Here is a 14,871-nt window from a genome sequence, read left to right on the forward strand (position 1 = left end):
ATTATGTACCATTTTACCTGCAATGCATAAGATACCAGGTTCCATTCACAACTAAGTAAAAATAAAATTAAATTCTCAATATTTTGAGTATGGCCAAATCTTTGTTTACAAATCTGGGGTTTTCATTTAGTAATTAATATGTAAGTCTAGGTATTTCCAGGGCTAACGATCTGTCATAGACTGGTTTAAGTGATAACTTTAAAACCAACCTATGACGGGTTGTAAGCCCTGTAAATACCCAGACTTCCAAATTCATCTTCATCTATGTTGAGATATCAATATAAAATTAGTTGTTTACTTGAATGAATGTTTATTTTTTTAATATTTAAATACATATGTATATTTATAAATATAAATTTGAAATAATTAAATTTAATCAATCCACATGCACGTACAAGGTGATAAAGGAAAGTGGAAAAAGCGATAACTTTATGTAGATAAGAATAACGTGGCTAGACAAGTCAGTGTTATAAAAATGTAAAATACAAACACGTTATTTACAGGCGCAGGAAGACATTTTACCGACACATTTTAAAATAAACCGAGCTAAAGAATTTCTCAACTGGCAACACTAGCTGGAATAATCGAGAAAAACAGAAAATAATGGAAAAATCACCTTTATTTACTTTTATCGTACTTTACAAATTATAAAATTTTAACGACCTTTGACAAATATTTCATAATGATTTGATTTTTTAAAACACGTAAATAAAATTTATTATGCGCGCCCCCCAGACTCATTTCTTGCTCGCAGGTCCGGGAGGCTGCAGCGGTTTGCCACGATCCTTTCCACGTAGTTTTATGCCGAGAGTTCTCTCAATCTTTCCAATAACGATGTTGTTTGGTATGCCCCGGCCGGCCTCGTAATCGTTGACGATTTGGGGTTTCTCGCAAATCTTGGTAGCCAGGTCCTTTTGGCTCATTCCCTTGGCCTGCCTCCCCTGCATTATCAGCTTGCCCAAGTCTATGGGAACCGTGTCATGCTTCAGCTCCTCGGTTTCCCTGTCTAACTTCGCTGTGTTTTTGGTGACGACGTGTTGTTTGTTGGTGCCTCCTCCGTATTTTTGTTGTGTTTCTACAGCGACCCCTTGCCGACGTGCCGCGTTTATCGCCGTCTCAGAATTTATGTTGACGGTTTTTGGCAACCGCCTCTTCAACATTTGAACTTCCCAATCAGACATGACGACGATTTGCGTTAGCTCACCGCAAAACGAGGAATTTCGATAGCAAAACGCAATATAACTTGTCCAAAAACACACCTGTGCAAATCTGACATAAGATTCGAGAAACAATATTTGTGGAAACCATAGAAATATTCCGTTTTGAGCAAAACATGCACCTTTTTTGTATTAAGTACCTACTTAACTTTTTGTAATGTCAACTTTACGAAAATATTTTCTTCTAGATTTTTAAATTTAATTGCCATCTTAATGATTCAAACACCCGTAAATTAAATATATTATTCGTTGATTTTCAAGTTAATATCACTATTTTTACTGATAGCACCGTTTTTTGTGAAAAACTTAATCAAAAACAGTATTCGATGATTCACAGTCAAGTGTCAAATAAAAAAATATAAAGTACAATAAATATCACAAAATTCTGTATTTTGAACGATGAAAACCGCTTGTGTAACTGTCAATTGAAACTATTTACAAGCTTTTTTATCTTACTGCTTCTATATTATTACACTTTTAATTTTGTTAAAAGTAGTTTTAACAAAGATTTCTGGTTTAGGTATTACCCTGTAGCAGTTGAAAATGTAAAACTACTTTATTAAGTTTACTTCAGTAACAAAAAATATTTATTTCTCCGTACCCCTAAAATGGATGAATACTTGTGTAATTACTAGAATAATTGTGCATTAGGTGTCTTTAAGATTAAATTTGATAAACATAGACAACCAAATTGTGTCAAACGTCAAACATTGTTTTGAAAGAGGTAATCCGGGTTACCCTAAAACTTTTAAATAAGCATTGTCTACTTCAAACTTTTATTCGTGTATATAATCATTACCTCCTAAAATCAGGTTCTCTCTCTACTCTACTTCCAGCTGGTTATGTTGACAATCCAGTTAAAATTAATATAACTCCAATGGAAGTTTCAAAAGATGATTCGGACTCTGAAGAAGAAATTTTGGTTTATGCGGATTTTAAGGATCTGATAGACCACGATATTCTAAAACCGGAAAATTTGCGAATCATAAAAGCTATTGGAATGGACTCAGACACTCCTGTTATACAGCTGAATAATTATTACTTTCAAGGTAACCTATTAGTAATAATATCAACTCACAAGTTGGCTACGATGCTGCTAGGCGGACAAATGAAGACTTATATATTTTTCTTCTAACCCTTATCCGCCCCCAATGGTGCATAGGGGACTGCATCGTATTGACGCAGTGTTATCTTGATTGATACTTACATGTAGGCAAGGTGTCCAGGGTAATAATAAATACTAGTGTGTAAAATCACATATATTTATTTTCATCCCCCCCCCCCCCCCGGGAATCGAACCCGGGACCTCCAGCACAGTAGCTAAACACGCTAACCATAACACTATGGAGGTGGACACATTTATTTGTTTTTTTTTATAATTTTTATTTTTGTTTGTATAATTGCCAATTTGTGGCTAAGCCGAAGAAATATGACCTTAAAAATGAGGAAGATTTTTCACGACTCACAAAGTATTTTATAATTTGAAGCGAGTGCTTTTGCCTAGAATTTTCTCTCATGAATTACATAAAATTATTTTCCTTCTTCTTCGTCTTATTCCTCATTACTGAGGGTTGTGACCCTTGTAGGATGACTCTTCTCCGGTTATCCCTTGACTGCGCAGCACGTAGCGCTCCAACCACCGAGGTGCCTGCTGCTGCCTTAACTTGATCGGTCCATCGAATTATAGTACATTGAATCATCGTAAATCCACTACTCACAAGAAGTATTTTTTTAATTAATAGCACTCCATTTATCCGAACCAATATCATGGAAGCCAGAAAAATTATTCAAACATGAAATCACTCAATTGGCTTTATCGATCATTATTCTAATATCCTTTGGCACCCTTGAAGCAAATATTGATGTATAATTATTAACTATTATTATTATTATTATAACCAACTAACTAACCGTCACGCCGCTTCTGCAGGGGTAGGCAGAGAGAATTTAATGCCACATCACTCTGTCATTGCAAATATTCTTTGCCTCGTAAATTTGTTTTACCGTTCATTCCTCACTCATTCATTCCACATGTCCAAACCATCTCAACACACCTTTATTAATTTTTATTATTTATTATCTTTAACAATATTATACCATATCGACACCCTATGTGGAGCATATGGAGTCCACAAACTGTCTCCAGGCTATCGGCCGCCAGCTGCCTTGCATCCTCCCGTCGTCCGCATCCTGAAGTTCAGACGAAAACTGCCGACGAATTGTCAGCAGTGGTCGTCCTGGGCGGCGCGAACCTGATGCCTTGTAAAATAGGCAAGCTTGATTGAGGCTCTCGGGAGACATGCGGAATACATGGTCATGCCAATAATAACAATAGTAAAATTAATTTTAGGGGAATATGAAAGCTGTTTTGGCACACAGTTACTCTTTGAAAATGACACAAGCGCTCCAGAAGGAGACTTAATTTTCGACATGCAACCAGAAAGGCCGCTTAAGTACCTTTGTAAAACTAGAAAAGTCCTGAATATGAAAAGGATTTTCGTGCGGCCCAAGGATGATGTCCGTAAGTACCTACTTTTACATAAAAAAAAAATAAAAGAAAAAATATTTGTGGTTTTTTATTATTTACAATAATAATAAATATAATAAAACCCGTACCCGCACCCCAATGGTGCATAGGGCACTGTGTCATATTAACGCAGTGTTATCTCAATCGTTTACACATGAAGGAAAGGTGATCAGCCCTCCGCATCAGGTACCAGTCCAGGGTAATATTAAATAAATATTACAGTGAAAAATCAATTATATTTATTTTACCCCCCCTGGGAATCGAACCCGGGACCTCCAGAACGGTAGCCGAGCGTGCTGACCATTACACTACGGAGGCGGACAAAATTAATTAAAATCATTATTTACAAAAATACTTAAATTCCATACTACAGGTCAAATCTCTATGTAGCGAATACCGAATTAACGAAATTTCCAGTATAACGAATCTGCAATTCGTCCCCGGAAAACTTCCATACAAAATGTACTGAACCAAAATTCCATGTAGCAAAGCCGATCTCAGAGTAACGAACTTTTTTTTTCAAAATTTTAAAATGATGTTACAATTCATTTTAAAACATTGAGAAGTCCTAAAGATAATTTCTGATTTTTTTATCAAAAATTAAAAACCTATTTGAACTTGCTTTTTAATTCACTTTTCTTTCATTGCTTATAAATTTCTTTTTTCTAATAAAGTCTCATAGTTTCATTTCCGTTGAGTCCTGTAGTAGGTAGGTACCTATATTGTATTGATCACTGGCCGGAAGATCGGGTGTAGTGTAACAGTAATAACTAATTTTATTTTTCTAATAAGAGTGGGTATAATATAGCGATAAAATAAATTTAAAATTTGTCATATGCTATACATCCAGTGTAACAAATTTTTATTATAGCGAAATATTTTTTTAGTCCCATGAAGTTCGTAATACCGAGATTTGACCTGTGAACATGAAGAAGAATATGGAAGTCTGTGATGCCATATCACCACTCTTTTCTCTATTCAATAAGGTAAAGAGTGGTAATATGGCATCTGCTGATAAAAAGACATTGTTCTAAAAATCTACATTTATAAATATGGGTTTCTCTACTTAGGAGTTTTGTGTTTAAATTTTTTACTCTATCCTCCACTCGTATCTTTATCTGCTATAATGCATGTCGGAGATAATTTGGTCCATGTAGGTTGAACGGGGTCATCCTCTGTAGTTTGTGCCTTCGCACATCGCTCACTCCTTTCAAGAACGTCATAAATCAAAAATCGTCAATATTCAGTTGTGCATGTTTTTGGAATGCCCAGAAAATGTACTATATCCCAGCAAAAGCGGCATATTTTTAACTTAATATTTACCGGCTACAGGGCAGAAAGTGTTGTTTTTGCATTTTGAAGAAAAGGTATTGTTTAATTATTTTTTAAATATACTAAATATTTTTAAAATGGAGAAAAAACCTTCAGGTTTTACCTGAAAAGATCTGTTGCCCAGTGAAAAGTTCAATAAGTGGCTTGATATTTATTTTTAATATATTGTATTATATTTTTGAATTTTAAAAACGTTCTCCTGAAAAATCTAGTTTTTTGATTTACGACTTTCTTAAAAAGGAGTGAGCGACATGCCCTCCACAATAGTAAGAAGCAGGCCTGGGTGTCTTATATTATGGTCTATCCATTAGGCTCACTGTTGTCGCTTTTGAACTTGTGATTCTATAAATGTTTTTATGCATTGTGTCTTTTCTTAGCTGAGAGTTGTTTTCTTTCGATTTGTCAGTAATTTTTAAATGCATATATAAGTATAGTAAATCCCCCTATAACGTTGAGATAGTTACCGCGTTATCTATCATAGGGAACTTTATGTAGGATTAATGTTTTTTCACAACATTTTGAGTGTTTCCAAATACTTGTTCACAAATTCTGGATTATCCCCAATTACAGGAATTATTTTCATATTATTTTTTTGACATCTCATCAAAGATTAAGAAGAATATGGAAGTCTGGGCATTTACGGGGCTGACGACCGTCATAGGCTGGTCTAAGTGATCACTTTGTTACACGTGTGTAAAGTCATCTTCATCTTTGATGAGATGTCAAAAAAAAAAATTAATAATAATATGAATGTTTTTTAATTCTATTTTAATTTTAAATGACTCTTTTCAGTCGTTGCTGGTTAAAATGTAAAAATACAAATAAAAACATTAACCCCTTATAACGTCCGCTCCGATAACACGGTACCTATTTCAATGTTATTTTATTAGTGATTTTACACTCTCATTTTTATTAAATATTACCCTGGACTGCTCCCTGAAGCGCAGGAGTGATCACCTTGCCTTCATATAAGTAACAATCAAGATAATACTGCATCAATACGATGCAGTGCCCTATGCACCATTGGTTGCGGATAACGGTCAGAAGAACTCCTTATAACGTCCGGTCCGATAATGCGGTACCTATCTCAATTTAATAGGGAAGTTTACTTTTTTTTTTAAGCGTATAGTTATAAATCTTTCATGAGTTATTATTTGTTGAATTTTTCCTCATAATCTTCATCTTCTCTTTTCAAGCTACGGAAGAAGCTGCAGAGAGCGAGGCGTCAGAATTCCAGTATCACGCATCGACAGTTGAGGAAGCTCTTAAAAATTTCCAAGTTTACTTTGACGAGAATGATGTGGATGTTCCGATACAGATGCCTAATAAACCACCCGGTTTTTTCCCACCTCCTAAACCTACCAAGAGGATTATTAAAACTAAACCAACGCCCCTGCATGATACAACTGATGATGAAAACTAATAAAAAAAAATGATAACATCCATTTTTTTATTTTTCCGATGTATATGTATATAATAAATAAAATAAACTTCCAAGTAAAACATGATTTAATTAACCCCTTGTGTGATTTGCCCGAATACAATTCGGGTAGGTATTTTGATGACACAGTGTTTTGCCGGAATCCAGTTCAGGCACATTGTACACGAAACTTTAATAGTGATTTGCCCGAATCCAGCTTGGGTCATTCCCCACCAGTCTAGATATATCCATTCTTACTTTGTTTTTTTTTCCTAATATTGTTTATTTATGATTTATACTGATTTATTATATTTCAAAATATGATTAAAAAACATAAAAGTGAAAAAAAAAGGCGTGGCTTTTTTTGACCCACTTTTTTTTCTAGAGGTTGACCACAGAAGTGGTCAACTCCCTCGTACTCGTGCTTTTTATACACAAAAATAAAACTTAAAGGTATTAGGTTATTTTACATTTCAAAGGTTTACGTGATATAAAAGTTATCCAGTTCAAATAAACAACACAAAAGCAATAAATAAGGTAAGAAAACTTAACCTTAAATACAAACTTTGAAAACAAATCGAACTATAATAATAATAATAAATATAATTATATTTTATATTAAGTTAAACTGAAGAAACGATCTGTGTATACAGTACTCTACAAAGCAATAAAAAATGTAAAAAAATAACTTAACCTATTATAAAAAAATATATATAAAACTAGTCTTATTATAATGAAAATTTTAAAAAAATTAATCACTTAAAATAAAAAAACCATCTTCATAAACCCCTTGTTTGGGCTAGTGGAGCGTTCGTAATATGTAGGGTATTTTTATCAAATAAAACAACTATCTATTGTAAAATTAAAAATGTATTTATTCAACTTTTAAAATTATATATTATGTTGGTCGAGATTTATTTAATAACAAGTAAAAAGCTTTGTCTCTCAATTAACGTTAAAGCATCTACTCTGGCACAGGAATATCCACTTGGTCAGCCCATTCTAGGCATGTGTTTAAGGGATGAGTGGGCGTTCGGATTAGCAGGGTTTCGGATTAAAGAGGTCCTCCTGTAAATATATCGCTCACTCCTTTCAAGAACGTCGTAAATCAAAAAACTTGATTTTTCAGGAGAACGTTTCTAAAGTTTAAAAATAAATATCAAGCCACTTATTGAAGTTTTTACTGTGCAACATATCTTTTAAGGTAAAACCTGAAGGTTTTTTCTCCATTTGAAAAATATTTTGTTTTTTCAAAAAATAATTAAACAATACCTTTTCTTCAAAATGCAAAAACAACACTTTTTGCCCTGTAGAGGATAAATATTAAGTTAAAAATATGCCTCTTTTTCTGGGATAAAGTACATTTTCTGGGCATTCCGAAAACATGCACAACTGAAAATTGACAATTTTTGATTTATGACTTTCTTGAAAGGAGTGAGCAATATATTATTCTTCTTCTAACCCTTATTCGCACCCAATGGTGCATAGAGCACTGCATCGTATTGACGCAGTGTTATCTTGATAGTAACTTATATAAAGGCAAGCCGATCACTCCTGCGCTTCAGGCCCCAGTCCAGGGTAGTATTAATAAATATTAGAGTGTTAAATTACTAGTATTTATTTTCACCCCCCACCCCTGGGAATTGAACCCGGAAATTCCAGCACGGTAGCTTAACACGCCAAACATTATAATATTTGTTTATGTACGTAAACAAGTGAAATCAGAAATTTCATATTGATTTATATCATTATTAAAATATATTTTAATTTATTCATAATTACAATTAAATCACATATTTACATCTTACATTTTAATTTAATCTGAAAAGTCGTAAAGTAAGCTTATCTCCTAGTAAATAGAGGAAATTATAAAAAGTTTTCAAATAAACTCGATACGACTAAAATTATTACTCCTAGTTGCACGCAATCCGCAAAGCACGTGATCGTTTTCAGACACGGTCGATGAAATTCAAAATTTCAGGTCTAATAACAGATTTTTTACATTCTTTTTATACAAGGGATATTATTCTTACTTAAAATATAATACATATACAGTACACATGGAAAAATAAATAATGACAAGATAAAGGTACCATAAACAGAAACCAGATTAAAAATAAAATTCGTTTTAGGGGGCGCATGCGCATTTTAAATTCTCGATTTCCCGCTTTTATCGCTGCGGATTTTTTTAATGAATTTTGTGACAGTGATACCATTTATACACATTTATTTCCTTAAAATATAAAATAATTAAAATATCATATCGCTCACTCCTTTCAACAAGGTCATATATCAAAAATCGTCAATTTTCAGTTGTGCATGTTTTCGGAATGCCCAAAAAATGTACTTTATCCCAGCAAAAGCGGCATATTTTTAACTTAATATTGTCCCGCTACAGGACAGATAGTGTTGTTTTCGCATTTTGAAGAAAAGGTATTGTTTAATTATTTTTTAAATAAATGAAATATTTGTCAAATGGAGAAAAAACCTTCAGGTTTTACCTAATAAGATCTGTTGCACAGTAAAAAGTTCAATAAGTGGTTTGATATAATTTTACAATACAATACATAATTACATTTAAACTTTAAAAACGATCTGCTGAATTTTTTTTTATATATGACGTTGTTGAAAGGAATGAGCGATATAGAAGCAGTATTTTTCCAAGTTTTCCTCGGTCTTCTTCTCCTGATATTTCCAAATACATTCATTTCGTAAATATTAGTTGTACCCTTCTTTTCTCACTCATTCGGTCTGCATGTCCAAGCCATCTTCACTTGTTTTTATAAATTTTATCGATAGTGCTCATTTTGTATTTTTTTTAAAGCAAATAAATTGCAAAGAATTGCGTAACTTGTACTTGGGTATACAATATATGTAAATAAATACTACGATATGAAATTAAGCTGGAAAAGCAAGGAAAAAGGAAAAAAAAAAGAAAAACAAAACAACTACAATAACAGTGAAATATGTAAACAATAAAAATGTAATATTAACAATAAATGTTATAAAAGAAATAGTAAAAAATTATAATAAATATTTAAAAAATAATGATTGCGCACCGATGACTGTATATAGGGGGTAGAATTACATCTGATTGAGTTATGTTTTTTTGCTTGACACAGCCAACGAAATACAGTGTTTGAATATATATATATATATATAGGAGAAAATGTTTCAAAAATGGATCATTCTCATGTGTTATTATTGGCTAATAAATTAACATAATATCACAAGAATATTGGTAACATTTTGATTGAAATATGTAGAGAAGTAAGGAAGATATGAAGGTTTAAACTTTAGACATTTTAATAATACGAAAAACGGACACCGCTAAACGTAACCAAATTTTACGTCATCGGGTGTGTTATGGGGTGTATCCCTTTATTTATATGCTTTATAGAGCTGTAATATTAGAAGTGTGGATTCCATTCTGTGACGTCATTCGTTACCACCTTACGAAAATAACGTTTTTATGAAGGCGAATTCTGCAAAAGAAAATATTGATTATATCGGCTGTTATAAACACAAAATTAGTCTTACACAATCATTTACAGGTTGAGTATGTTAAATTAGATATTCCTCCCGAATGATAATACCCTATTGGTCATAGAAAATGTGAAAAACACGTCCCTTTTGACAGCTGGCTTCCGATAGAGAAAAGTAGAATTTTCTCCAAACAGTGAAATGTTTTTCCTTCACATGGTATCACTGGAGTGAGATTTTGACATTCTCGTCTATGGCAGTGCCCGCCGCGACTTACGATGGTTTGCACGCGCGGGATGTGTTTTAGTTTTAGTGCTGCCCCCGACAATGGAGAGCCTCCGCGAGCGCTTGGAGAATGTCGAACTGGTGCCGCTAAAGTCGGCCCTCGTCAACTCAAATAATAACAACAATTCCCAAAGTCAGAATGGAGGCCTAAACGAGAACTCTAGCTTCCTCAATCCGAATGCCAATCATCCGTCCAGTTCGAGTCTGTTCGATTATCCGTTCCTGTCAAAACGGTCTACTGCATCGAAAAGGTAAACAAATGTTTCTCGACGTTTTCTAGGAGCATTTTTCATCAATGAAAATATTTCGCTGTTTCCAATTTATTTAAATTAATACACAAATCAAAACCGACAGTTTTTTCTTGTAAAGTAAAATTAATAAATATATATTCAGATGCGATTTATTAAATAAATAGGTTAAAGATTTTTTATGAATATCTCAACATTGATGAGTAAATCTCTTTTTTTATTATTTATTAGTTGCTTTAGAAAATTCTCCTTGCTGTCATACAAGGATAACAAGGATACACAAGGATTTATGGCATATTTAGTTCATATGTTTTAAAAATGATAGTAGATGTGTATAGTTCATAATAAATAATAATAAAATAAAAGAGGTTGATCCCTAAAAACAATACAAAATATACAACAATAAAATATATATTGTATTCAATATTGAATTGATATAAGATATTGAATCCATAATATGTATTATATTATTATATTGATTGTAGGCATCAACCTTATAAATTTATTATCAACTTAACGCATTCACTGTCATTTTTAAGACATTTAAACTGAATATGTTATAAATCCTCGTGTAACGACTAATGGTACTGGAACACTTGATGATGAGGAAGACGGAAACGCACAATGAAGATCAACTATTTATTATTAAAAGTTATCAAAATTATAACATTATCAGCGCGAGAAGAGCAAAGCGACGCTAATAAATTGAGTTAAGCACGATGTTTCGCTTCTTAACAGTACTGAGTATAAACACAAAGAAAACACGCCACCAAACCGATAAAATAATACTCAGTACGGAAACTCAATGACAAAGAGAGCGACGTATTAAGTTTAAATTACTATCTGAGCTCGAAAATATTAGTCCTCCACCCTTTATATATTATTTCAAAGCAGTAACGTGTGGTGCGGAAAATATTGTAAAAAAATAAAAGTCAATGAACTACGTCTCTTTGTTCTTCTCGAATACATTTATGAATACCTAATCTAACTAACTAACTAACCATTACGCCGCTCCCCCGCAGGGGTAGGCAGAGAGAATAGAACGCCACACCACTCTGTCTTTGCAAATATTCTTCGCCTCTTCCACGTTTATGCATCTCCTCATACATACCCGCGCATTATTACGACTCCTAACCTGACCACTTTCAAGTATTTGGCATACCTGATCGTGCCATGTTTTTCTCGGTCTTCCTCGCTCATAATCTTAAAATACCTAATCTTAAAATAAAAAAATATACAAATTCTTATAAAATAAAACTTAACATAAACTAATTTGGGAGAAACATCTTGTACATAATAGGCAAGGAGAATTTTCTAAAGCAACTAATATTTTTTTTTCTTGAAAGTTTATTGGAGATACTTTGTGGCACATTTTATAAACTTTTTAAAATAAAACAACTTTGTTTTAACCACTTTTTTATTGGTACACTTAATTCAACCGGTTTCGACAAGAACCTTGCAATGCACAATAAAAACAACATTTATCATATTTTCATATAGTGTACGGAGTGCGTGGAAGTTTTCGGTAAGGGAAGGGTAATTAACTATGAGTATTTCAATGTTTTTAGAATTTAGTACATAAACCCTGATGATGACAAGGCTCTTGTCAAAACCGGTTGAATAAAGTGTACCAATAAAAAAGTGGTTAAAACAAAATTGTTTTATTTTATGAAGCAACTAATTAATATTAAAAAAAAGTATGGATATAAAAGAGATTTCTCATAAGAATAAAATAGCTCGGTTCCTTTGGTCTTTTTCGTATATCTAAATCCAAGTTTTAAATTGTACCAGAAGATGAAAACATCTGTCGTTTTTGAAACTAGTCGCAAATAAAAATAAAACTCATTAAAGTGGTATACTTAAGTGTTTAGTTTTAATAAAATAATCATGTCATTCCACGAAGTTAATGCCGAAACAATAAATAATATATCTAAATCCAAACCAAATTCAAAACCTTCACATTTTTACCAAGGGAATTAATTCTCTTCCGCAGGCTGTTATCTACGCAGACTGGCCAGTTCAAGAATGAAGAGTTCAGCGTGCCGCCGCTGGCCGCGCTGGGCGGGGGGCCCGCTCCGAGCAGGCGGCGCGAGGAGAAGGAGGCCCTGCAGAACCTCAGGAAGAGGGTGCCCCCGCAGGACCTGCCCCCCGTGCACGGGGAGCCCCCGGCCCCCAGCAAGCGGACGGAGAAACCCAAGCTGCTGCATAAGGTAGGTGGTGATCTGAACATTTGATGGGCTATAAACAATTTTGATGTGAGATATATGAACATTTGATGGGCTGTAAACATTTTACAAGTGAGTAATGAGTTTGAGTAGGTAGTAATTTGAACATTGGATGGGCTGTAAACAATTTGCAAGTGAGAAATACATTTAGGTAGGTTGTAATGTTATCATTTGATGGGCTGAAAACAATTTTAAAGTGAAAAATATATTTGGGTAGGTGGTAATTTGAACATTTGATGGGCTGAAAACAATTTTTAAGTGAGAAATATATTTGACAGCGACGTGAAATCAAAATACTAGACAAAGTCGCTTCAAATAGTACCCTTTTAAAAAAAGACTCTTTTTAACAATTTGATTAATTGGAAAATAAATTCAGAAATCAGGGGACCTTGTTTAATTTTGGATATATTACCCAAAAATGTATGAAGAAGATGGCACGATGATTAGTACGTCGTATATCTGAAAACGTAATGCGTGCGGAAGCAAATTCTCCCGCAAATGCGTCCGCGTTGTCGTGGTTGGTACCCAGCCAAAAACACAAAATTGAATCTGATTTCAATCAATATAAATTGAAATAATAATAATTTCGGCTCATATTTGATTCACCGTCGCGTCGTACGGTAGATACAGTAGCGAGCGATGAAATGTTTCCAGACTGAAAATATCAGATTATTAAAAAAAAATATTTTGTTATAATTAAAATGTAACTTTGTTTTAAAATCACTATTAACATTTTATTTTAACTAATTATAATGTCTACCGGTTAGCTTCGAAACCAGTAGACATTATAATTAGTTATATTAAAATATTTTTAGTGATTTTAAAACAAAGCTAAATTTTAACCATAAAATGCGAAATCACAAAGTTAGTGCTTTAAATATTTTTTTTTTTCTTTTATGTTTTTCGCAGATACATTGTGGCACATTTTTTAAACTTTACAAAATTTCACAACTTTGTTTCAACCACTTTTTTATTATTAGTACACTTTAACCTACCGGTTTCGACAAGAACCTTTTCATCATTAGGGTTTTTTAAATTCTAAAACATTAAAATACTCATAGTTAATTTCATTCCCTTACCAAAAACTTCCACACACGAAGTATTTAATTTTAAAGTTGTTTAATTTTATAATGTTTATTTATTTTTTATTATGATTTCTTGATAGATTTTCAAATAGGCACTATTTCGTATATTATCTTTAAACAGTGTTGTTAAATAATTTGAACTGAAAATATATAACAATATAATAACAATATAATTTATTTTATTTTTAAAACTGATATTTTCAGTCTGGAAACATTTCCATGCTCGCAACTGTAGGACAACACAACGGAAGCTGGTTGGGTTATTTTTAGGCAGTAATAAATATCTTCCGAGCAAGTAGCTCTAACGACACGATTCGGGGATGTTTTTCCATAACGACAGTCAAACTATTTGTCAGTTTCAGGAAAAAACAACTTAACGTTCTCTTCGGCTATATTTATTATTATGGCCGCGATTAAACGAATCATTATTTGATACTGACTCCGTAATAGAGTAACAAAACACCGAATAATTTTATTTTTCCGATTTTATACGATCCACATTATTTTTTACTGTTGTTGAATATATACAAGCATTTTTTTCTTCGTCAAGTAAAAAGAAACCAAAAAATCTCGTTTTTGTAGGATATCTAAAAAGTTTTTTTTAAAGATTTATCTAACAAATGTTACGATTTTTAAATGTATTTTCCAATTATTTAAATTCCATTGAATTTGAAATCAATTTTTTTTATTTCAATTTATTCAATCAAAATTAACATTAGTGTACATTACAAACTAAAATTTAAACCGTATACATTAAAACATTATTGTAAAGTAAGCAAGAACAGTTTTGCTAAAGAATCCCGCTTCGGAATACCCCTTCAGACACATGGAACAGATCAATATCTGGCGTGATATTGTTCGGCATAGCGGTAGCTCTTCCCACAGGTATAACCATCGGCAGGTTGGTCCTGTATATAAGAATGTGAAATCTATTCCGACGCTGTCTTAGCTAACTATCGTAAGATATTGTAAGATTAAGCAGGACTTAAGTTCTTACAAACTTAGCGTGATCATTCAAATGCTCGAAAGTGGACAAATCAAAGGTGGAC

The 14,871-nt window shown here is 32.9% G+C and overlaps 3 protein-coding genes across 3 annotated transcripts; 2 read left to right on the forward strand and 1 right to left on the reverse strand.

The window, feature by feature from the left end:
• Positions 1-601: 601 nt before the first annotated feature.
• LOC148299606 (endothelial differentiation-related factor 1 homolog) lies at positions 602-1,311 on the reverse strand. The gene has a single exon (XM_088275894.1). The coding sequence runs from the start codon at positions 1,179-1,181 to the stop codon at positions 738-740; it is 444 nt and encodes a 147-aa protein (XP_088132020.1). The 5' UTR covers positions 1,182-1,311; the 3' UTR covers positions 602-737.
• Positions 1,312-1,550: 239 nt separating this feature from the next.
• Positions 1,551-6,579, forward strand: LOC148299607 (general transcription factor 3C polypeptide 6-like). Its single transcript, XM_088275892.1, has 4 exons — positions 1,551-1,941; positions 2,054-2,266; positions 3,568-3,738; positions 6,273-6,579. Exons 2-4 carry the CDS (start codon positions 2,095-2,097, stop codon positions 6,497-6,499), a joined length of 570 nt encoding a protein of 189 aa, XP_088132018.1. The 5' UTR covers positions 1,551-1,941; positions 2,054-2,094; the 3' UTR covers positions 6,500-6,579.
• Positions 6,580-10,266: 3,687 nt separating this feature from the next.
• Positions 10,267-12,722, forward strand: LOC148299608 (uncharacterized; the record flags this gene model as incomplete). The annotated part of the gene is made up of 2 exons (XM_088275891.1): positions 10,267-10,515; positions 12,506-12,722. Coding segments are annotated over exons 1-2 (426 nt in total), but the record flags the coding sequence as incomplete, so codon positions are not given.
• Between the last annotated feature and the right edge of the window lie 2,149 nt (positions 12,723-14,871).

This window comes from Brachycentrus maculatus, unplaced genomic scaffold, assembly GCF_059751285.1.
Source record: "Brachycentrus maculatus isolate JH-2025_06_01 unplaced genomic scaffold, ASM5975128v1 h1tg001056l, whole genome shotgun sequence".
NCBI classification, from domain to species: Eukaryota; Metazoa; Arthropoda; class Insecta; order Trichoptera; family Brachycentridae; genus Brachycentrus; species Brachycentrus maculatus.